Here is a 24,439-nt window from a genome sequence, read left to right as displayed (position 1 = left end):
TATGTATACGGACGACGCCGTTGGGTCACGCACCGCTGAAAAGAAGCGACTCCTAGCCAATCCGGAGCAACCTCTGGGCCGCCATTTTGTTCGAGGAAGTACGCGTAAATGCGTTTAAGCAGTTCTGGAGGTCACTTTGAAGAGGCGTGTCCAGTATTCACTCTTTTCTTATATTCAGTCTTGCTCACTCTCTTTCACTCACTGTAGTCCTCCATTGCTCTTGCCGTGACTACTTGGCTTAATTATATATGCGTGAGAGTCTCACTCGCCAAACGAGGTGGGGAACCACCAAGAGGTGGAGTACCAGTGAAGAAAAAAAGTGCAATATTTGTGTCGAGATATACTAAAGACTTCGAGTATTGTAGTGATTACTGTCTAACCTAATTGGAAGAACTTGAGCTACCATTTTTTTTATACTTACTTATTTTATGATTTTTTCTTATTTTCGTGTACGCATCAAGCGAACGTCCTAGTACCATTTGAAGACGTACTAAGGATCATTTTAAAACATTAACCTGCCTCCGACTTTTCGTTTGTGCGAATTCATTTAACGAGTGTGATTACACAACTAATATCGTAAATGGAGACAGGTATAGAAGTGAAAAATTATACCGAAGCAATCAACACACAAATACTAGTAGCGAGTTCTTTTTTTTCACGCAGTCCAGAGCATTATCAAATGCATATTTTAAACATAGTGATTGTACAATTGAATTAAGTTGATGATCAACCAACGCCTCGCTTCACTCTAATCTTATACACTAGTCAATTTATTTCGAATGCTGATAGGCTTAAGTTGACGCGTGAACGAAAAATAGTTACTCGTGTTGAAAAGACATTCGAATGAATTTGTGAGGACGCGAAGAACACGGGGCTTCCAATTAAGAGTTATTTTCTTGCAAAGAGAAATTTCAAGTATCCAATCTCGTTTGTGTTGTTGGAAGCCCGGCTTGGAGACACTATGAAAAACAGGGTTATCACAGTTGCGGTGCAAACAACCGCGCCATTTTCATTCCTCTTCTTTAGCCGGTTAACGACGCAAATTTATTTTTCCATTTCCGCGTGAAAATTCCAGCGTAAGAGTCACCAGGAAAGGAAAGGAAGAAGAGAATAGAAGAAAGCGGCTATTTTCTCGGGCTCGTGTCCACGAGGTATTTAGTATATGCGTATATATACCTGTGACCAAAGTCGAGCGAAGTACGTATTATGGGACGAAACATAAACAGCATTGTATGGAGAAAAAAGTGAGCGCGCGGTATGAAATATCTTTCATCTGAAAGTGTGCAGAAATATGGTGTATGGCGGAAGGGCGAGTGTACGTTTTGCGGGCGAATGCCATCATAGAAAAAGTAATAACACGTAGCTTCTTACACAAAACTGTCTGTTACGAAAGACGCAGAGAAACGGATAGCACGAAGCAGAATTTATACTTGGATATTTGGATTAAAGGTAAAGAAAAGGGCTTAACTTGGATTAGATTATCCAGTGAACTTACGTGATTCGCGCCCTTTTCTCTGCCAACGTACCAGCACCCACAAATACAGGTATATAAACGTAAGCGTTCTTGACGTCATTTCTTTCTCTCTTTCTCGTTCATTCTCTACTCGAACAACGCCGCGCGTCCGAGTCGCATTACCTTGCGGCTACCGTGGCTAAATAACCTATTATGCATTCTCGGAGGTACGAGTGCCCAAGCAAACCGGCGGCGCACCTCTCTTGCTCCTCTCACTCCCTCTCCTTCTTTCTCTGTGCTACACATGCGGAAAATATAGATGTGTCTCTACATGGTTTTCTCGTCGGTCGTGGCTTCTTACTCCATTCACCATCGTACATCTCGACCACCGTTGAATCTCTGTTACAACTGCAGTTTTGCTGCATCTCCGCTAGAACATAGAAGACGTTGTTAAGAGCTCATGGTAAACCTCTCGGTCTTTTTTATACGGCTTGCAAACCCGTCGGCCATTACTCCCTCATTTGCCCGGGTGCTCTCATAGAAATGTAATTAAATCTAAGCTCACCCTCGCGCCTGCGTATATGTGTTCGTATGTAATAGATATTCCGCACCGTTTTGCTCCCTTCATTATATATCCCAGTTTCAGCACACTCTATAGAGGAGTCATAAGGGTGCTCACCGCACGGCTACGTGTAAGAAAAGTTCTGTATACATTCTTCATACGTGAATGTTATATGAAAGTGCATTTTTCGTTTTGGACGTGGGAAAGAAAATGCAAGGAATACAAGTTAAACCAGTTGACACAGAAACAGTGTTACTTCACAAATTGTGCGACTTGTTGTTCTGTACATGAGAAATCTAGGCTTGTGTTTTAGCTGCGGTCAATTTGTATTAAATGCTAATTGATAAAACTAGAGTGATATTTTATTCCCATTTCTCACTATTCGATTTGGTCTTCATAATAATAAAAATACTCGTATCGGTGCATAATAGACGTTGGATTCGCCATCAAATTCTCAATAATTTATTTCCTCTTTCAAGAAACTTATTTCATCACGCAACGGAAAACTGTACATTTCCTTTCGCAACTATATGTTTATATATAAGTTATATTTTGATTAACTTGCAAATTAAATGCAAATTGGAATGATAAACAAGCCGCCGCGAAATAAATCCGCAGAATATAAGAATAAATTTTCTTAGCAATCTCCGAATAATTATTTATTCCCCTTTCTGTGCTGCATCATGCCAATGTATATCTATACATGAGCAGTGTATGCGGGTGCGGTGTGATCGTCTGCGCTCTGAAATATTTCGAGGCTGTTCATCTCATGATCTTTTTTATTTTCTTTGCAATCATCGGACGAACAATCTCAAACTTGTATTCAAAGTTATATATGTATACACACATTGCATAGGTATTTATATACATATATATACAAACTAATATTACATATAACAAAACTCACAACGCGCCGAGAAAAGGGAACGAATCCATCTCTTTCTACCTCTCTCGATTTCCTCTTTACTTCCATTTTATCCACTTTTTCATTCCCCTTCCCGCGTATAGTCGCTTTATCCTCACTGTACCTTGCAGTATGTATCCCCATATCTATACCTTTCTTCCAGCAAGTTACTTTTAACTTTCGGAGTTTATCTTTCTCACGAGTCTGGCTTCCTTACGTCCTCCTCATCCCTCGTTTGCACCCCCTGCTTCCATTTCCTCTTATTTCCTACCGAAAGCCAGAGAAACTCTCGTACTGCAGAAGTCTCGGTGCTCGGAGGTTACCAAGAGAGATGTAGGTTTGGCTCGTACGGAAGGGGTAGTCCAAAGTCCCACCCCGTTTCCGCACTTCACTCTCCAACACACTGCTGGAGCTTCGGCTACATTACTTACTCGTATACTGGCTTTTCACCGTCCAACATTGAGTTGCCCAGTGAGTTTCGACTTTTTACCACTGTCCAACGTTGCTACGCTGTTGCAATGATATATCCACGTGTATGTACGCAAGCATGTATCTACGTAAATACATCTATATCGCCCGGCGTTTCGCTCGTTGCCTCACGAGAATAGTAGACGTTCGGTCTGCAAGGGTTGAGTCACGAGAAAGAGAGAGAAAGGGGAAAAAGTGAACTTTTTCCTACTACTCCGCACGGTATGAATAATACCATGATTGCGCGACCTACGTAAGGGTGTCTAACCTACACACTCATAAGCTCAAACATACTCCATCCGCACGTGTACAAGCCGACATTCTGGTGCGGCATGGTTGAGTGGTAGTGAGAGAAGAAGGGAAAGTTGCTTCTCTCGGTCATTTTAGAACCGACGAATTGGGTCATTCGCGAACGAAGTTATATGACACGATGTGCAATGTGCTTGAGAGCTCAGATCGGTCAGCTCAACAGTACAATTGAACAGTGTGTATACTCGTATACGTAAAACGGAATTTGCGGAGGCCGTGCGACAGTAGCGGGATCGGACCACGCTCAGAGAGGAAATACACCGCAATGAGGGATGACAGGAATTCACAAACGTGCACGAAACTTGCAACGTCAGATGTATAGGTCTGAGTAAAAATCACCGATAGATGCGCAGCGTATACCGAGAATTGCTTCCATTAATTCCGTCATTGAACTCACCTTCTTCGTGCAGCATTCAAAAATGCTCAATGAGAACGTAAAAAAAACTTTATTCAATTATTTAACCTGTTGGATTTCCATTCGTTCGCCGAGGAGACTCGATAGATGTTGAAAACCTCAGATGCGGTGCATATAGTTAAGACTCGGACTATCAGCGTCCACTTATCTCGGATGCCACACATATTTTATGGGCAATCAGTCTTACTGTTTGCGAAAAGGCAAAAGGATTGAAAGGAGGAAGGATAAACATTTCGAATGTATACATATACATACAACGTGGATCGAATCAATCAATAAACATCACTCACTCGACTGACTTTATAGTTTCTATAATTGCCTTCTACCACATAGTACTAAGTGATGTGTATATGTGCATTACACCAGCGTCTCGTGGATTGAGGATTGAACTTACGGTCTCTGCCGGCTCAAGTTGCATTCATGCTTTGTTTCAACGCCGTTTTATTCACAAACGATCGCACTGTTTCCAGTATATGTATATAAATTCTCCACTATTGAGGTCTAGCCCATGTGCTACAGAGGCTTCTCATGTACTCTTTTACAATGACGGATAGCCACGGCGATTAGCGTCAATCGCGCGGTCTCGTGATATTTGTTCGTTAACCTGCATGGTGACTTCGTTGGCGGTGGTGAGCTCCAGAGAAACCGTAAAGAAAGAGGAAAAAGAGAGAGAGAGAGAGAGAGAGAGAGCGAGACGAAAAGATATTCGTCCAGAAAATAGTCATCAGTGATAGATGTACGTATAGCTCACAGTTGTATATAGCTATAGTAGATGAGAAAACTCAACCGACACGAGAAGAGTAGAAACTCGTCCCCGCGAAGAACTCGTGCGCTCTTCTCCTCTAATTGACGTGATCATTCTGCTGCTTTTCTCTCTTTTTTTTTGCTACATACGTGCACTACCTCAGTCCATCTTTTTGTGTAGTATTTTTTTTCGTTTTTCTGTCGACTCTTGCTCTTCTCATCTGTTCAATGTGGACTCTCCAGCCACGGTGACACGGACGACGACGAGAGGAGCAGCAGACAAGAAGAGCTCTGGCCATCGTCCACGTATAGTTGTCACGTCATCTCCTAACGACCATTTGAAGTCTTCAGTGAGAATAGGAATAGTCTGGCGTTCGCGCACCCTTTATCCCTAACACTTGTCACGTGAAGAGATTCTAAAACATATATATACATATATATATTTCTATAAGGTAGATGTTGACCGGCTGCGCTGATCAATATTTTTTTTCGTACGACTCACCACTTTCAAGTCACTTTTCATTTTGTCCATACGACGTTTGCTCAACTTACAACTCACGATGCATTTCATCACTCTGTACTCAAAAATTTACGATGTTGACACGACGGCCCAGAAAAATTAGAATATTTCATTTATTTAGTGCGCGTGATTGAATCAGAATCTCTTCAACAACTGCGTTTACTTGCCAATCCATACATATATGCTGTGTGTACCTAACCGGACAATCATGCAATGTAATTTCACGTTCGCGTTTCAAGCAAACATTCGCCTCTTGAACTATGGTCCGAAGCATTCGCGGAAACGTTTTTGGGCCGAATTCATCGAGCTTCTTTGTTTTTTAACTCTCTATTGCGGTATCGTTCTGTGTATTGTGTACACATATCTTTTAACCGCCTAGTTTTCTCAAACATCGCCCAGCACGTAACTGCGTGTTTCACTCACCGTTACGTTCCAGTTAAAACTAGGCGAATGTAAAGGGTGAACACAATGACTGAGGTGATCACGGTGAGCGACGGGAAACAAAACGAGAGTCGAGATGGAAGATAGACAAAGAGAACAAGAGACATTGCTTCACGAGCTTTCGACTCACCAGGTTCGACAATGAAACTTGGAGCCATCAATTGCAAGAAAGAAGTGGACACGAGTGCCAACACGGATAAAGCAAAAGATGCATATAGGTTAGCGATTCGTTATGTTCCTGCGGGTGCATCGGTACTGTACCGACCGTATATAATGAATCTAGAATCAAGGAGAAAAAGAAAGCAGCATAAAAAAGAGGAAGAGGAGGAGGAGAGGGCGAAAAAGAGGGGGAGGTAAAATCGTATATTGGGTGTCCTGGCGTGAGCGCTCGCGAGGGCATTTGAAAAGCCGCGAATAGGTGTGACAGAGCTTTCGAAGCTCTGTACCATCAGTGAACGCGAGTGCGGGACGCAATTTGAGAGCAATCGACTGAACGACACGCCGCAAATCAAACCCGTCTATGGTATGTTCCACCAGTCCACCTATACAGTCCAGGTCGCCCAACACAAAACCAACCTCCACCCCCACGCTCATTCCCTTTTACCTCCCCCTTTCGTCGATTCTATGTGCATTCTCTCGTGACTATTGGACTCACTCGGTCACCCCATGCTTCTCTTCTCTAGGCTCCGCTACCTCTCGCTTTCTCGTCCAACCTGTCTCTCTGGCTCTCTTCGTTACTCGATAAATTGCAAACTCTCCCTTGTTCTTTCTCTCTTTCACTTTTACTCACTCGTTCTCACAATTCGAGTTTACTCTCCTCCACACGCTCGACCAATTCGGGTTTGCACCCGGTACGTTGGTCCAACAGCTGGCTCTGTATACATTCCTCCTATGTCGATTGCCCCAACCTCCATTACGCATTACAAAACACACCTTTGCTGTTAATTGAATTGATTGTTTCCACGTTGTTGCAGCCTCTCGTATTTTTTGTAAAACAACAGAATTACTAGAGTCGTGCACATACTTAAACTGGTTTAGTGAACAATGCAGATAGAAAGATACAAACGAAAGCAACGGTTGGCATTTTTAAGTTAAGATATGAATCATAGATGACGCACCAACGTAATTATTCATTAGAATCTTTCCGATGTAAATTTTTCTTATTCCGCACTTAGGTTATGGAGATTTGTTCCCGATCTATCAAGTGCTGCATTCCCACATAGAATATGACTAGCAAGCCGGAATGGAGGCAGCGCACGATTCACTTTGTCACCGCTTCTCCATCTCTTTCCTAAAGCCCTTGGAAAATCGAACGGAATCCTCCACGGCAAATCCACTTTTCCTCTGATCCTGCAAAGCGAGAACGCTTTTCCTCACTCTACCGTATTCCAAGTTACCAGTATACGATGAAAAACATTTGTATCCTCGTCACGTAATTCGAGAGGCGACACCAGCCAATTGTTTATTGTCCTACGGTGCATTTGCTTCAAACTATATTCAATCGAGCGAGATGTGCGCATGTACATACACAACTATTTATATTGATAAGAGCTACAGGTGATTTGTCGTCTAGATTGGAAAACCCAGTGCTTGATAGGATAAATACATTAAGCGTGTCTGTGCGGCTATGTACAAAACGACGGTAACATTTTTCACTTAACCTTGCTTTTTTTTTGTGATTCTAGATGCTGTGAGACGACAAGGAACTTTATTGAGGCGAGAGTCCATAGAAGTCGAGGCAAAATGAAGGCTCTCGTGACAGCAATCACGGTGTTCCTTCTTATGTTGGATAACGTCGCGTGTGTTGAGTGGAAAAATAGTGCAGTGTTGGACAACAATTTTTTGGTTTTGTGGACACCGGGCGAGCGGGAAATCACTTTTGAGGTGCAAGTTAAAACCCAAGGATATGTCGGGCTTGGTTTCACGAGAGACGATCGACAAGTCAGCGCGGATATAGTCATTGGATGGGTCGACAATAACAGCCAAGCTCATCTTCAAGTAAGTCAAGATCGCTCAATTTACAGATCGGCGATATGGTCGTTTTGAGTCATTGAATCTTCAGAACACACGAAAAAAGCTGCGTGGTTAATGAAAATTGTAAAAACCCGGTCATTATTATGGACCAAGCCCCTCGTAATGGCTTTTCACCAACAATAGTTTGAATTTACGCACGTGTACTATACACCACGTAACATAAAATCCATATACTGCAAAAAGACGCAGCAGAGCTACCGAGCATTGCCGCTGGTCTTCCGTCGAATAATCGTAATGATCTCTCTCCCCCTTCCCCTCGTTCGAGAAGTACTAATCTACCGGGTGAGCAGCTACATAATGATAGTAGTTTGATGGTTAAGTAACGGGTGTCCTGTTTCGATCGCTCGTGAATCCCGATAGTTATCAATTCTTGGCCAACCCAAGGGGCCTCTCACGCGTTCGCTGAGCGCCCTGTCATTACGCTATTTACCTCTCGCTCATGCTCTCGTTCCGAATTCAATTCATGTATAAGTGTGCCGCGCTTACTCCTTCATCTCTCGCTCGTTTCAATCATCCCTCCCTCGAACAATCTAGAACTATTTGCCAAGCGACATTTCCAGCATTGGAGACGAAAACGCCTCTCTCAAATGATTTCTCATTGATCCCTGCAGCTCTGGTTTGTTTAACGAAAATCTTAAAGCGATTCGCACTCCTAATTACGGAAGTTCGAGAATACCGTGATTCTAGATTTGAATCGATTCCAACCGGAGTTTCGACGAGCGAAGAGCAGGATATGAACGCTCAGTTAAACCTAGTGTAAAAACTAGACGATGGTTGATGCATCGGGTCGGTGGTGCACAGACTTGGAGTATTATAATTCCTACCCAATCGGTTCATTATTGGTACAGCTTCAATACGAAAGAAATACAATTCATTATCCAAATACCCATAAGCATCAAGCTCTTCATTCGTGTCATTCAAAATGATGATAAGTTCGGCGGAGAAACTTCCTTAGCGAAACACGAACAATATCAACGACTAGACTACTATTAGCTCTGACATTCTGTATAAAAGGTCACACCTGGTCATTACACTCGTAAAGCAAAAACTTTGGCTCGCTCGAGTACAGTCATTTTCTATACCGTTCTATTTTTTTCTGATAACGAAGACACCAGGCGTGTGTACATGGCATGTGAAACATTCACTAGCCAAAGCACGCGCTCCGTTTCGAGAATCGAAAACCTACGTATACGCGCGCCTGTAAGACAGAACTTGGTGTATACATGAGGCGATTGATCGATCGGGGCACATATTGCCAGTCTATCTAAGCTGCGTATGAGCTTTCCAAGATACATATACGACGTATATGCACAGATACATGTGTATTGAAACGAGACATCACGTACGCAGGGGAACTTTCATATCGAGACGTATATGGATTTCTTTTTGATGAAATGTCAGTGGCATGAGGAGAGTGAATTTCTGTACTATATATCACTGAAAAGTAATCTTCCTCTTTTTATGCTTTCCGACATCCGTTCTCACTCTTTCCATGTCTCGTGTACTGCTTCCCCTAGTCATAATTAAATTCATATTCGCAGACTGTTAACTCATTCGTGCCGATCGTATCCCAAGGAAGATGCTATATCTACGATGAACCCTTAAATTTTATTAACAGAGTGGATATAAAGTTGTTCTTCTTCATTTTCGTATTTGGAAAATTGAAATTTGAGATCGAGCGATTTGAAATTAGGAGAAAATTGAAAAAGTCCAACAGAATAACCATCCACTGGGCAAACTAATTGCTTTTATTTACGTCAGATAAAGATAAATCGTTGAATTTTCTCAAGCTGCTGCGTGCGAGTATATACCGGAACAGCAGCAATTGCATCTATCGCGTGTTCGCAACTTTTCCAGTAGACCGCTCGGTCGAGCATCTCTCTATTTCATAATGCATGTCGCTGGAAGAACGCCGATGCGACAACGACGACGATGATGGAGAATATGGAAGACTCAACTGCTAGAGTTCTTGTTGGCAATGCGCATAAGTCGCAAGACTCGGCGTATTTTCTTGATGCTCTTTTATTCTTCACCATGTGTCTTTCCAGACCTGCCTCATCGCTCTTTCTTTCTTCGCGTTGTTCTTTTCTGATTCTTTTCGCCGTTTTCGTGTTCCACCATTTACCTCTACCGGTAGATTAGAAAAAATTGATTCTCGGCGAAAAAGGGTTTAAGTCGCATGACAATTCACCTCAAAAACCGAATTGATTTCGTTTTTTTTCTTTAATTTTTCAAAGAGCATTTTTGTATTTCGTGTATTCCGTTAAGTTTGACCCAAATGGGCACGCCTGTCAATATCGTAACAAATAAATTCCCACACCACATTTCTCGATTTTTGTTACTCGTCGCATCGGATCAACTGACACCAATCAAGTGTCATTAACGATATAAGGGACGAAAAAAAATGTCGAAAATTTTGAACTTCACAGTATTTTAATCTTTGGGTCTTGCAAATGTGGAAATAGCATTTGAGACGGCCTCGACATTTTGTACAAAATGCATACGTTTTTTTCGCACGGCTATGTTCGCATGCTTTGTTCCCTCATCATGCTTCGACAGTTAAATCGACTGTATCTGTGACGTCGAACGAACGTTAGCCAATCCCGAGTGAGGGAAGCTTTTCGTTATGATCGTAATCATATAACCAGACGAGGAGAGAACAGCTTGAGGCATTTTAACCGGACGAACGAGTGCGGGAGCCCTCGTGCACGCTAACTTATTCACGTGCATTATACGTACTTCATATGTACTGTTGCAGTTTACAAATTACCATCTTATTCCTTCTTTTCCATATTTTATTTGAGAGTTACTTCGCGTGTTCCAATGATTTTTTAAAAACATTTGGATAGTGACTAACTGCTGATCGGAAATGAACCTTAAATTCTGCGTCTGCGACGTCGCTCTAATTTTCCAACGAGGGACGCTTTATATTTACGTTAAATTAACAGTTCACTTATTAGTTTCAACAGCAAATACAGTCAATATCATTGACAGAACATATCGCGGAATTGCCTCAGAAGTTTGTTCCACAAACACTTCGCACTTATTGCATATAATTTTACATACGCTAACATAGATAAGATAACGATAAACATCCGACGACTTCCGTGATCTCTCGTCCAAGTCACGTTATAAATCTTCACAGCAGTGCGGGCACTTTTCGAAGAGATTTGTGTACATGCCTCCAGCTTTTCTTCACACTTGGCAAACTTCTGGAACGTTAGTAGCTCTCCTATTTTCCACACGGATGTATGAGTTTTCTCTCTCCATTTTATCTCTTTCTCCCGTCTGTATTTTTATGCTCGATATGCTATTACACTAATCCATTTTTAGCGATCGTTTGCCTCTATAACTTAACCCACCGCTCCTATCATTGTTCATCTTATTATAGGAATCTCTTCACTACCATAATTATCGCGCACATAAACTGCTCTCAGTTTTTTCCCTTTTCTAGCTCTACCGCCATAGTTCCCGTCAGCCTTGTGCTCTATTTTTTAATTTTTTATACGATTCCTAGCGACGTGAGAATTGCGCTATTAAATCCAAGCGGCGAATAATCGTGGGAACGGCCGCTAAATGAATTTAGTGGCTTTAGTATTAGAGAAAGAGAGAGAGAGAAAAGTAGTGGAAGCAGAAAAGATAACGAGAGTGAGAGATAAAGAGGAGAGGCAATGAGAAAAGGGAGAAGTGTCCTCAAGAAACTTTTAGCCTGGAGCCTCGACGCGCAACTTAACCAGGATAATTCGCGTTTCACTGTGTGTTCTGCTCTTCCCCGCCAGTCAATGAAGAACTCTTTCAAACGCATTGCAAATTCTTCTACTCGGCCCAACAAGAAAGTTTTTTTTGCTCTTCCTCATAGACCTTTTTCCGGGTATTAGAAACAGAATCGTGAGAATAAACAGGAATAATCGCAATAAGTATACATAAATATCGTTGGTTAAACGTAGCCAATTTATGGAAACTTTGAGAGGAAAGTCAAGCGCAATTTCTCGATGATTTTATCATCCTGAGAGATTTCGCTACGGCCATTTTTTTGCGTTAATCATAATTCATATTTATTATCGTACGAGAACCGTCACGAGATCGCTGGGCACATCTCCGATGTGTACACTTACCAAAAGCATGAGACATGAATTAATGTAAAGAAAGTAATGAATCCGAAGTAGAGGAAAATCACTCTGGAGCTTCAACGAAAAAAACACCAAGAGATTTGCTCTTTGCAATTCTGCACGTATCTATTATACACCGTATCTCGTTTTATATTATACGAATATAACGAATTGTTGAGCTATGCGAGGGAATAAAATGTTGTTCGACAAAATAAAAGTTTGACAATATGTTCATGTGTACTTTGTACGATCTAAAATATTATTTATTGCATCCGGAATGATGGATCATTGTCTTATGGAACTGTGACGAATATTTGTATCCTTCAACTCTTCTCCGAGCGCTTGACAACTGTGAGTTGAATTTCACTTTCATACATGTATTGTCAAAAAATATCGATTTACAGTGATGAAATTGCAAATACGTGTTTCACGACTGTGCTACCTTTAAATCCGAACGCTGTGAACACAAAATTCGTTCACCAAAAAAAAAAACGATGCTGCAATAAAAGTATGACTTTTTCGGCCATTTGCTTTTAAAAAGTGTTTAATCTCTTGGTATTACGTTGTTGGAACGGTTCATCGAGATTAGTTCGAAATCGGATTTACGTTAAGCTATTTCACCATGCTACCTTCAGCTCTCGACGAGTTGTTGAAAAATTATATACAAAAAGTAGTGGAAAGCTCAACTCCATGCTTTTACGTTTGATCTTAAACAACAGGGAAGCTTGAAACTACTAGATACTAGTAATTAGAACAAAAAAAATAGTTAAAAAAACTTGCTTAGTCATTTCGAGGAAATCTAATTCATTGTATTCCACGTTTTGTTTTTCTTTATTTTAATTTTATTTTGTTCTAGAATTTGGAAAAAACGCTAAAAAGTAGGCTGAAGAAGTTGATACTCAAGTATAGGCATGCTATTCGCAGAATAATTTTCTGTGTTGATGATTATTTTTCATCGCTAATGGATAATACAGTTGAAAAAAATGCTAACGTACGTGTCGAACTAACGCCTTTGTTTGTTTCGTGCAAGAGGTATCTCATCTTCTTCATCTTTGCGTGGGCGATGGAGTTCCTGATATATGTGAAAACACATGTATATCCTTAGCGTGAGGAACAATCCAGTGAAACTTCATTAGAGTTGGAGGGTCGGTGTACTTAAAGGCAGGGTTACGAATTAAGGTACAGCACATCTAATCTACGTTATATTTTCTCGGTGAATTAGGTTTGTATAGTTATAATAATGGAAAAACTTTCATCCTGCATTTTATCCAAAAGAACACGTAAGTTGCGAAATTTGCACAGAACTACAATTGTAAATGGGTTCCTTTTATCTCGTAGATTGTATCTTTTTCTATGTCTCTTCATCTCATTCACTAGCAGCTTCTTGATATCCTATTACACATTTCAGAGTTAATTCGGTTAGACGTCGTGTTCCTGGTTCCTGAAGGACCCGAAGGTAGGAACGAAGGAAGGAGAGAGAGAGAGAGAGAGAGAGAACATAGTTATTTGTTTTTCATGTTTCGTTGTACACGCGTCTTACTCTCGACCTTTTTGCCCTCATACTCATCTCTACACCATTTTTCTTAATCTGATCTTCCTCGAGTTTCTTGTGTAAGTAACCCTCAGCATACATGAGATGAGAAAATGAGAGCGCAGGCTAAAAAATCGGTGTAACACGCAAGCGTACTGTGGAGGATGAGACTCTTGTACAAACATCTGTATCAATTACCGGGAAACAAAAATGGCGGAAACCGCAGGATTCAACATGCCGAGTTGACGTTGGTTATTACGTCCTTAAAGTTTACCGATGTGGTTCGGCACAGATACAGAGAATGACGAACAAGAGGAAGACTGATGAAACATACCTCTCTTCTTCTCTCTCGTGCGTCGTGTGCCTGTTTCATTTGCTGTGTCCACCCACGGAGACTCTGCCAATCCTTTCCATTCAGAGACCCTCAAGGGCTCTTTCCTCTTTTTTTCTCTCTCTCTCTCTCTCTCTCAAACTCTCTGCTTCTCGTTAGGCTCGGTTATATGTTAATGTGAATCTGAACTCGAGATACATACTGTAATATAAGTGCTCTACTGTCTCTTTTTACACTTTACCTTTCTTCACTCACTCTCTCTCTCTCTCTCTCTCTCTCTCTCTCTCTCTCTCTCTCTCTCTCTCTCTCTCTCTCTCTCTCTCTCTCTCTCTCTCTCTTCCTCTATTACTTTCCTTAGCTCGTATAACCGAGCAGCAGTGATGTTGCTAAAGCACATCGAGGATCGCCAGGCACTTATATCCGTGGTACGTACATACAAACGACATTTACAACATCGTAGGTAGTTACCCGTACTAGTTGTAAACCATACGAGCTGGTTGTTACAAAAGTATCTACGGAACGTTTTCACACGAGCTGTTCTTTTTTCTGTTTCTTACTTTAATGAGATTCACTCTGGTTTTCATGTCATGTCAAGATACATCAGTACCGTCAATATGCCATTTGTGTACAGTTCCGCGCATCGATAGATTTCAGAAATGAAACTTGTTCTCGAAGAAGAAAAAAGTACAAACGATCCCAACGGCTAGAGCTTTTAGCATTAATTCCTATCAAGTCCTATAGCTAATTTCCTACCGAACGATTAATTGCTCCTGGTTGACCAATGTGTCGTCCATGTTACATTCCTGTACATCGATCCTATCACTCACTGAACAATCATTACTGGTGATCACCGTACGTCCACCTTTCGATGTATTCTATTCAGAGACCGACTACCGGTTGTTGCACTCGCTTTGCTCTACTCGCATAACTCGTAAGTTCTGCTATGCAGCAGTCATGAAACTAGTGGCGGTCCTTCGAACAATCATGGGGGAAACTCCATCAGAGTCACGCTCGATTTCACGAATAATGTTCCAGAGAATAACACTCTCCATCTCGGGGAACTTGTTCGTTTCGCTCAACCGAAGATGCACGAGGATACTATCGCCCCCCCGTGTATTGCTCTTTACACTTGAGCTACGGCAATGAACTTCATTTTTGTTTCGATCTTTGCCTTCTCCAATGACGGAATGAAGGACATACCCACATAAGATCCAAAGCATAAATATAACTTGAAACGAATAAAGAAAAAAAATTGAACGAATAGAATGATGAAAAAACAGAAATATCGAACTTGTACTTACGGTCATTCTTGGAGGCCGAAGAACTAAAATGCGAAATATTATAATTGTTATGAAATGTGTAAAAAATATCTTGCAGGCTATCCGAATATCCGGTACCATATGTCATCAGGTAGTGGCCACCATAGCAAAACAAATTATATTTCGAGCAGGTTATAAATATGAATAACAGAAATTATACTCGAGTTTTATAATGATTACGGGGCCATAAAAAATTCAGGTGACTCATATTATCGACCAGAGTGTATAATTAACACCTAAATACATGCTCGTATACTGATATGACCAAGGAGTAACGGATACGGAAATGGCTTCCATATATGTGGGTGATTGAGAAATATGGATAAGCTTTACAAACGTCATAGCATCTTTGCTGAATTACAACTCGATCGATAGGTAGTTCGAAAAACCTAGAAACAATATGGAAATTAGTAATATTCATGAATACTCGAGAAAAACGGTTAAGAATAAAAGATGCGATCTGAAAGAGGTGGACAAGCGAGGAACGGTCTTTGTTCATATCGGAGAGACTTGACTCTCTCGTGGAGCAGTCATCTCGACTACTCGAGCAAAAACTCTCACTATATTTTAGCTTTGCCTTCAATCTCAATTCCACAGTTTTTTCACCCTTTTCTCTCTTTGCCACTCTCATTTTATACCGTCTTTTTCGATAACTTGTTTCTATCCCGGTACATTCAAACGTATTACGTTTCCTCGCTCTTTTCATTTTCCATTTCCACTCCCTTTTTGTTTCAGTCTCGTGTACTCTTTTGGCGCTGTTCGCCGACTCGTCTTTCTTCTTTACCTCTCGCGAAATCACTTTTACGCGATCATAAACCTAAGCCTGCCGTCGTTGAGCCATGCCAGCAAGTAGAGCACATTTTTACATCCTGGCAGACCGGCGCGTTAGAAATACCTTCGAGGTATTGGATTACCCGAGGCGGACTTGGGCTCTGCGTCCGGGCAACCAATCTCCCGAGAAACGATATTACGGAAAAAAATAATAAAATAAAAAATTGAAGGAAAAAGGAAAAATTATGAAGAGTGTAACAATCTGGTAAAGGGGGCTCAGAATATTACTCGGCAAATATCAAACGGGCTTTTACGGACTGAATTTTGTGGAGTAAGTGGAGTTGATGACTGCTCGTAACTTTGAAAATATTTGTGGCATAACCGCGAGTAACGAAAAAATAAAATGTATCGGAATTGTCAAATTTCAGGTATTTGAATTATTCCTTATTCACTTGATGATTGGTCATGAGAGAACATTTGGTTCGTAATATATTTGTGATAAATGTAAAATTAACATATTTTCTTCGGTACTCAAAAATATATTTCGGCGTATACTTTTTCATCAGTTTTTAAAGATATATCGTATAGTATACCAACGTCACAAAAATGATTGGAACGACGAAAAAAAAAGGAAAATTGTTATCATTGGAGGTCGCGATTCGATCATAGCCTGCAGTTCTATCACGCACGTTCGTCCGATATTGTATTTCATTTATATATATACGTTATTCTCGTAACCTTTGCCAGGCAGTTTTTCAACAGACATTGGACACATTACCGAGAGTTATCCGAAAACGTACGTTCGGGGGATCACGTTGAATTCGTTGTGAACAGAATAAACGTTCGGGTGAGCGAGCTCACGATCTTTCTCGTTTAATTTTAATGAGAATTGATGTTTGACCGGGTCGTTCAATGATTGCTCGATGAGGGTACTGCTCGCGAAACACCTTTATATTGCGGCGAAAAGCGCTCTATGCTTGGCACGTTTCCTGCCATCATTTCCTCTGACTCTCCCCTTTGCCTTTTATCTTTTCACCAAAACCACAAATGTATATATAAACATATACATTTTCATGTAATGTTCATTCCCTTTCACCCTTTTCCCTCTGTCCTTTTACCTCTCTACCATCATCGCAACCCTTCCACCAATCTCTACTCTCCCGTTGTGCAGAATAGATTTATCGTGGCGGATAACGCTGATTCGATCATAAATCGGGGACCGTAAAATCGTATTTATGCGTAGCACGCGATACGTGTATTGCGTCCCTCACATGTACGCGTTATTGAACGTATGAGTAAAGTGCGAGAGATTTTGCTGTTCTGTAGAATATACAGAGGCCCAGAGCGAGCGAGAGTGAAAGGGAAAGCGGCGAGGGTGGAGAGACTGATGAGTCGGACTGTATATCGTGTAAACTCTTGCATCCAGAGTACGGACATACGTCACTCCCGTATCTTCAGAACCCTCGACGGGCCGGTGTCACGAAGTAACATTCTGATATTTTGTCTGTCGATAACGCAATACCAGGGTCGACCACCATCATGTTACCATCACCTACTGCTCTCCACCGCGAGTCCCGTATATCTGCCCAAACCATCGAGGAACCTGCTGCCTCCCTCCGTTTTTCGATATACTCGTATCCGTGATTCATTCACCCTTTCCTTTTCTCTCACTTGCTCGTCATACATACAAAATAGTTCGCGAGTGCACGAATCACTGAGTCGCGAAATACGATTTATCAATGAGCACGAGTTTTCCAATCCTAACTTTGCCAAGTCTCAAACGTCTAAATTTGAACGTACCAGAATACTTGTCAGTTATTCGTGTTTTCTTCAACACCTTCCAAGTTGAAGTGCCTGTTTACGTTTACACTTAACCATCGGATCCGACCAGAGAAGTGCCATAGAGGAACAAACTACGAAAGCGCAAGAGAGTAAGGTATTCCATGTCCGTTATTTGTCTGACCATTTAGTCTCATATAATATCTGTCAAAATGGAATAAAATCGTTCTGAATTCCGGCATTCGATTATTATTCTGGCGAGAGAGCAACTGTCAGCGTTATTCCTTTATGTCTGAATATTCTGGACATTCCGTTCGTGGAATCCATTCCCTTGCAGAAATTACCTACCCCCGCACTCTACTTCTCATTCTCTCTGAGGGAGTAACACCGGTATTATTTTCTGTCTCGAGATATAAAGACGAAAGGACGAAATAGAAAAAGAAAGGTATACGGAGGAAGTGGTTTTAGACGTGTGAAATTTTGTGAGACATCCGGAGTGGTTGGTTGGATGGACTGCTTCTTTCACTCGAACGTTTTCATATAGTTTGTATATAGCACATTGCTGTGAGAGACCATGAAAGACGGACCATAGCTCGCGACTCGACGAAAAGAGAGTGGCTCTTCTAGAGCATTTCTTCCTACTGCTTATGCTCGTGACAGAGGAAAACCGCCAGATCTCTCGACATCCACTTGGAGGAAATGAGATATTCGCAGAAGAGAAAGAAAAAATCTCACGATTTTCTCGATCATCTTTAGCCCTCTATTCTACTTCCGTTCGCATCCAAGTGCTTTTTGGATCATCGAAGCAGGCTATCCTTCCCTCTAGAGAAAATAAACTTTTCTGATATACGTAGTAACGACATATTCCCGGTAGAAGTGTCGTTCTCTGTAACTTCGGTCACAAGTTCATCTCTTTAGTGAAATATTTCGTCTACTAATGTCAATTTTTTCTCATCAACATTTTCGCCGGCATTCATATTATTGCTCATTATGTATAAGATTACACGAGGAATCGACGGCACTTTCGTCACTATTGTGTTTTCTCTTGGCTTTCTTTTCTCATCTTTTCATTATTCCCTTTTGTCTTATCCCTCGCAAGACTTTCGTTCGCAACGAAAATAACAATTTTATTAGTTTTCTCATATTACGCCGTATTCTGGGAAAAATTTTACGATCCAAAATGTGCCTGAGCATAAAGAATCTAGATGAGCAATTTTTGATTATAATGCCGGCAAGATTCTCGATGAGTAAAGAAAAGAAAAGACGAGGGAAATCTCGTCGCGAAAAATGTCTTTCTTCCTCTCCCTCGCTTGCGGAGTCTCTCACAAGCTTTATCTCCAATCTGCCTCGGAAAATCCGCTAAAGCCTATTTCTCTCGTTCTCTAGTTCAAAGTCACGCTCTCCTTTTTCAACGTTTTCTCTCCCTATGGTTATACCCTTTACCATTTCGCTTTGTTCCATTGCCGCACGGAAGACCATGTAGGTGTAAGCTCAGACCGATCGCTAGTAGAAAAGCCCAAAAATCCTCTTGCAGGATCACAATTATCTCTTTCGGTGCGTTTATCGTATTCTCATTACGTCTGTTCATCGACAGAATGCGTCGTCGCCTTACGCAATAAGCTCTCAATTCAAATGTCCTAACAAAATGGTGTTATGGACTTTTTATATTCTAAAACCATATGTCTTTCACCATAAAAAAAAAACCATATTTATATGAAATTTTTTTATTTTCGCCAGAAAGACAGATAATCTCTAAAATCATTGCTAAACTCCATGCAACGATATAACCATCTATTTAGGGCAAGGGGCAATAATTGAGTTTTAATAACGCTTTTTCTCATGTGTCCATACTCAGGAGTCACTATGTTTTCGATGCAAATCACGTGACCAGTTTTCGTGGAACCGCGGGATGGTTACGTAGAAAATAATAAGCACGACGTCAGTGAGTGTGCAGAGAAAAAGCAGAGCTGAGTGAAGTAGAGAGAAAGAGATAATGATAAAATAAGTGAGTGAGCGAATGAGGATAGAAAGACCTTGTGGAGAGCGTAGAAATGTGCAGTAGCTAAGTAGGAGGAATATGTTTTCACATAGAAAAGCGTTGATGAGCACGATACAGGATGGAAACATTATTCTCGTGCTAGTTGGTTCTCATGGTCGGGTAGAGACGTGCGCAAAGGATCAAATCTGCCAGCTTTTAACGACTTGGCTTTGGATGCAATTCTCTGGAATGAAACTAGCTTATACGAGAGAGACAGATGGAACGATGCGATAGCGGTTGTACAAAAGAAGAGTCAGACGGAGAAAGATAGAGAGAGGAAGAGAGAGATAGGCTAAAATGAGGTGAAGAGAGAGTGAGAGAGGATGTTTGCTGGATGAAGATGGCTCGAGTGCGAGCAAGTCCTCAGTATTTCAGTTGCTTTGGCATTGTACTCTCTCTTTCTCTCTCCTCGCAGTAGTAATTCTTCCTCCACCGAGGTACAGCAGTCATGAACAGACGGGGGGACTTAGTTTCAGCAATAGTTACAGCAGATAGCAAAGGATTGCGGATGAGGTAGACAGAGAGAAATCACGGTATATAGCCGGCAAAGCAAAGGTACGTACACGTTATGTTTCGTGAAAGAGAAAGCAAAAGAGATAGAAGGCGAGTAAGCAGCAAAGTAAAACCCTTATCCCGGAAGCCGAAGCAATATAGTAGGACTATACCGAACGGATCTAAAGAGAGCTAGCGAGAGAGAAAAGCGATGTCGCACGCGATGTCGTCGACGCGCTGCCGTAACAAGAGTCACGGTGTAAAGTCGACTTTGCGGAGTCAGCAATCCAGACAGAGCTTTTCTCGTTGGCTACACAGTTTTACCTCGGTTTACTATACGTTTTCGTTCACTTTGCCAGGCTTCTGCGGTTACTACCCATCCTATTGGACTATATCTCGAACAACCTTTCTATTCTCAATTCTTCTCATCATTTATATACGTATCTGTACATTCGGCACTCACCTATACTTTTCACCTTTACTCCTTTCGTGATCTCTCATCCCCCAAAATCATCTAACCACAGTTTCGACGAATTTATCGATCTTTATAGTGAATGTGTACGGATATAGATATTTAGATGACTTTTCAAGCCTTGGCCCTGTAAGCATTTTCCATTTTATCTCTCCTATACAAATAAAACTTCAGATATCCTATACCTAACCGGATATACCATGGTTTTGATGTTTTTATGCCAGCTTTCATACCCACTTCACTCCACAGCTTCTGGGTGTTATTTATCTCGTGGTGATCTCACTTGGTCGTCGTCGCACACGAAACTATCAAAAATTCTTGTATATACCTAATGGGCATCTTTTTTCGTCTGCGTATCTTCGTTTTACCGCGCTGGCTAAAAGACAAAAACGGTTGCACATGAATAGCCTTTCTGGCTTCGACGAACTGCCAGCCGGAAGACACATCTTGAAAGAAAGAGTTGGACCCGCAAGAGAAGATCGTGTGAGACGAAAGACTGAGGGTGAATAGCACATAGTCTGCCGTCCATCGAAGAAGGAACGTCTGGACAAACGTCTTTCGAATAAACGAGATAAAGAACGATATGCCAGGGGATAAAACAAATAAAGGATACAGCAAAAGGAATGAAAGATAGAAAAGTGAAAAACAGGCAGAGGCAGCAAAGAACGACTGATAAAAGTGTAAGTACCCTCGCGATTGGCGACTCACGGTGAGCACATTATCAAGGCCACAGATCTTCGTGAACTCTATAAGCCCCTCTCACCATCTTGCTCCAAGAGATACCAACGTGTATCCTCTCGCTAAACCGATATGGCCTACCGATAGAGCCAAAAACGATTCGATCGATGGACAAATAGCTGCAAGAGAAAGAGAGTTCGCGCACGATCACTTACTTGCGACGTTCCTGGTATTTCATCGCGGTTTATTCTATGTACAACGGTATACTATAAGATTCTTCATTTTATTCTTTATATCTAAGTGACAGAGAAATATCGTTATCCATAGAAAAATGTATGTATAAATGTTTGCATTATTTGAACTGTTCCTAATTTCCAATCTTTGTTAATAAACTTATCTTGTTTATTGACTCTCGACAATCGGATCTTTCTGGATGGCTCTTTGTGTGGCTCCGCGGGCGATAATGAAGGCGAAAATTGAATCTCAATGACGCTTGATTCGAATGGAGCACAGATCGAACGGGCGAAGTTGGCGAAACTCTTCCCTAATGACTAAATTTCTTTCGCTTGTTCTTGCCGACCAAATGGAGCTACTAATTGCGAGTTTTTCATTTACCACCGATCCCGGAGAAAAAGAGGACGAGACATTGAAAATATTATCGATGATCGTTGTCGCGATCGATAAATCGATCATTCATGAGAAGGGAGCGGGGTACGCCGAAAAGGTGATATTCGAATTGACATGGTTCGAGAATAATTGTATCGATTATAAGAGATTAAGATCAGGGAAATTAAATTGATAGCGTACGATATCTTTTGTTTCTATTTTATCGTTCCATACTTTCCAGTCTGTACCAACGCCTCCACGAGCCTTTTTCTCCTTCAACTGTATAGCTTCTCTAAACATCGCCCACTCCTATTCCGAATAATTCCAGTTGCATAGACATTGCTGTTTTCCAGATATTTTTCTTTTATGTTTCATTTCATATTCCTCTAGAAAGCAATTGAGTTTTCAAACATCCTGGTTAGCATATTTTCACCTAGATTTAATCGTGATCGACAAAAACTTTCAATGATTGTAAGGTGCTTCTGATATAATATAACTTTAGGTTATATTAGCAATCAACACACTCATCGGTTTCTAGCACATCGAAAACGGTTACAATAACATTCATAATTTTTCCATTGATTATTTAATTGTTTCAATATAACCTTTGATATATTTTCTTCCATCTGTCTCTTCGTAGATTATGCATGCACTTATCCCTCTTTTTCTTCTCCGTCATCCTCTCACTTTTTCTCTCGCTCTTCCGGTCCGCGTAGCCTGATTATTCGACCACCGGATCGCTATCATCTTGCGAGGGGTTTCATTTATAACGGTGTATGCGTATATATGTCCAATGCAGAGGACCACCGTGGTCGGTATAGCAACGATGAATTTGAAGTTCCGTGTATGTGTGCGCTCGGGACCGAGCACATTCGTTGTGAGTATGCAGTAGCTTCAGCAAAACCCTGTCTCTTCAAGTCTACCATCAAGATTTGAGGAACCGGCTTACCGCTTCTGTTGCCGAAGGAACCCTCTTGATATCCAGCAAGCCTTGACGATCTTTCCTCCTCCCTCTCTTTCTCTCTCTCTTTCATTTCTATTTCTTTCGTGCTCATGGTCTCTTTCTTCATCTCTTCAAAGTCGAATCGTCGTGGGCTCTGCTTGCATAAACTGTGCGGCATGTCTTTTGCAGGCGCTCGACTTCGCGAATGACGAAGAGGACCAAGAGTTTCACTTTTGCTTGAGACGTACGCCGGATAGAAAAAGACGTACGAAGGAGCACGATCTTGTTGGTGTCTCTTTCTCTCATGTCTCGTTGAAGTTGCCACAAGACGACGAGACGGTCGCGAAGACGCGCCTCATTTCGTGAGATTCACGATCTCGCCGTCGCCACCGTATCTCTTCCCCTAAAAATATCATCCGTCTCTGCTTTTCTCGTTCACGTCAAAAGAAATGATAGAATAGCATCCTCAAAGCGCAATATTTAGTTTTGAATCACTTAGCAAAATCTTCGCTCATTCTAAGCTTATACAGACTGATCCAAACTGGCTGAATTGATCAAGGGTTAGTAGAACAGGACCCGAATCGCAGATCATTTCATTGCTGCCTCCACGTGGTCGGCTGTAAAGTCTGCTTCACGATTAATCTCATGGAATTATTCCAAAGTTCCGTCTAGATATAGTTGATCCCTATTAGTCAATAATGAATCTGTGACTGTCTCGTTCACGTGTCTTTAATTCCCTGCCAACAGGCCAGCGCTTCCGCCACATGGCCCTTGTCGTAAAATAAAAGCGAATTATTCTATCTCGAGCTAATCTTCGTGGGTCAAAATTTTCGAAGCAGCTGTTAGCAGAATTGGTGTAGCTTCATGACGCTTCTTACAGCACGTCCGTGAAATCGAATTCATAGTTGTTGATCGGATTCGCGAATGAGGTTTCCCAAGTAGTATGCACCATTCCTTATTCTTACGCTCGTAAAAGACAATCGACGAATAACATATACGAGGTTGCATGTGATGAAAAGGAGAAGGAGTATATGCGCATGAAAGAAAGCGCCTTACCGTGACAAGATATCCGAAGCTCGAATCTGTAACAGAAATAGGATACATAAAGTTATGGCTGATCGCGACTTGAAGCTTTAGTGAGATTGATGTGCGCACATTGTGCAAGAGATTTAAAGGATGCTGCATATACGCGTAAAACTGCATGTGATGAAAGAGGCAGAAATATGTGGTGTGAAAGAAAATGAAAGAGAGAAAAGATCGTAATGTATATGCGCGCTTCTATATAGGTATAGAAGAAAAAACCATAAGAAAGGGAGGAAGAAGCGTGGACCCCAGCGGGAGGGCAGGAGGGTGGAGAACTAGTTATGGTAATGAAAAGATGCAATGATAGCTTTGCTTCTGCTCCATACACTCTTTCTTTCTCTCTCTCTCTCACACACACAAACATGCACAGATACACATAGTTTCGTCCTTCCCTTTGCTCTGGTTCTCTCAATTCTTTCCCACTCTCTTATCCTCTC

At 41.4% G+C, this 24,439-nt stretch overlaps 1 protein-coding gene across 1 annotated transcript in view; it reads left to right on the top strand.

Moving 5' to 3' along the window:
- olf413 (DBH like monooxygenase olf413) overlaps positions 1 to 24,439 on the top strand; it is a 161,319-nt gene that overhangs the window by 80,352 nt on the left and 56,528 nt on the right. Inside the window, exon 2 of the mRNA XM_043422091.1 lies at positions 7,502 to 7,814. Within this exon, the coding sequence (XP_043278026.1) occupies positions 7,560 to 7,814 (255 nt within the window). The 5' untranslated portion in view covers positions 7,502 to 7,559. The remainder of the gene's footprint in view (positions 1 to 7,501; positions 7,815 to 24,439) is intronic.

Source organism: Venturia canescens, chromosome 1, assembly GCF_019457755.1.
Source record: "Venturia canescens isolate UGA chromosome 1, ASM1945775v1, whole genome shotgun sequence".
Lineage (NCBI taxonomy): Eukaryota > Metazoa > Arthropoda > Insecta > Hymenoptera > Ichneumonidae > Venturia > Venturia canescens.
The sequence above is the reverse complement of the archived record's forward strand: the minus strand, read 5'-3'. Positions and strand labels throughout refer to the sequence as shown.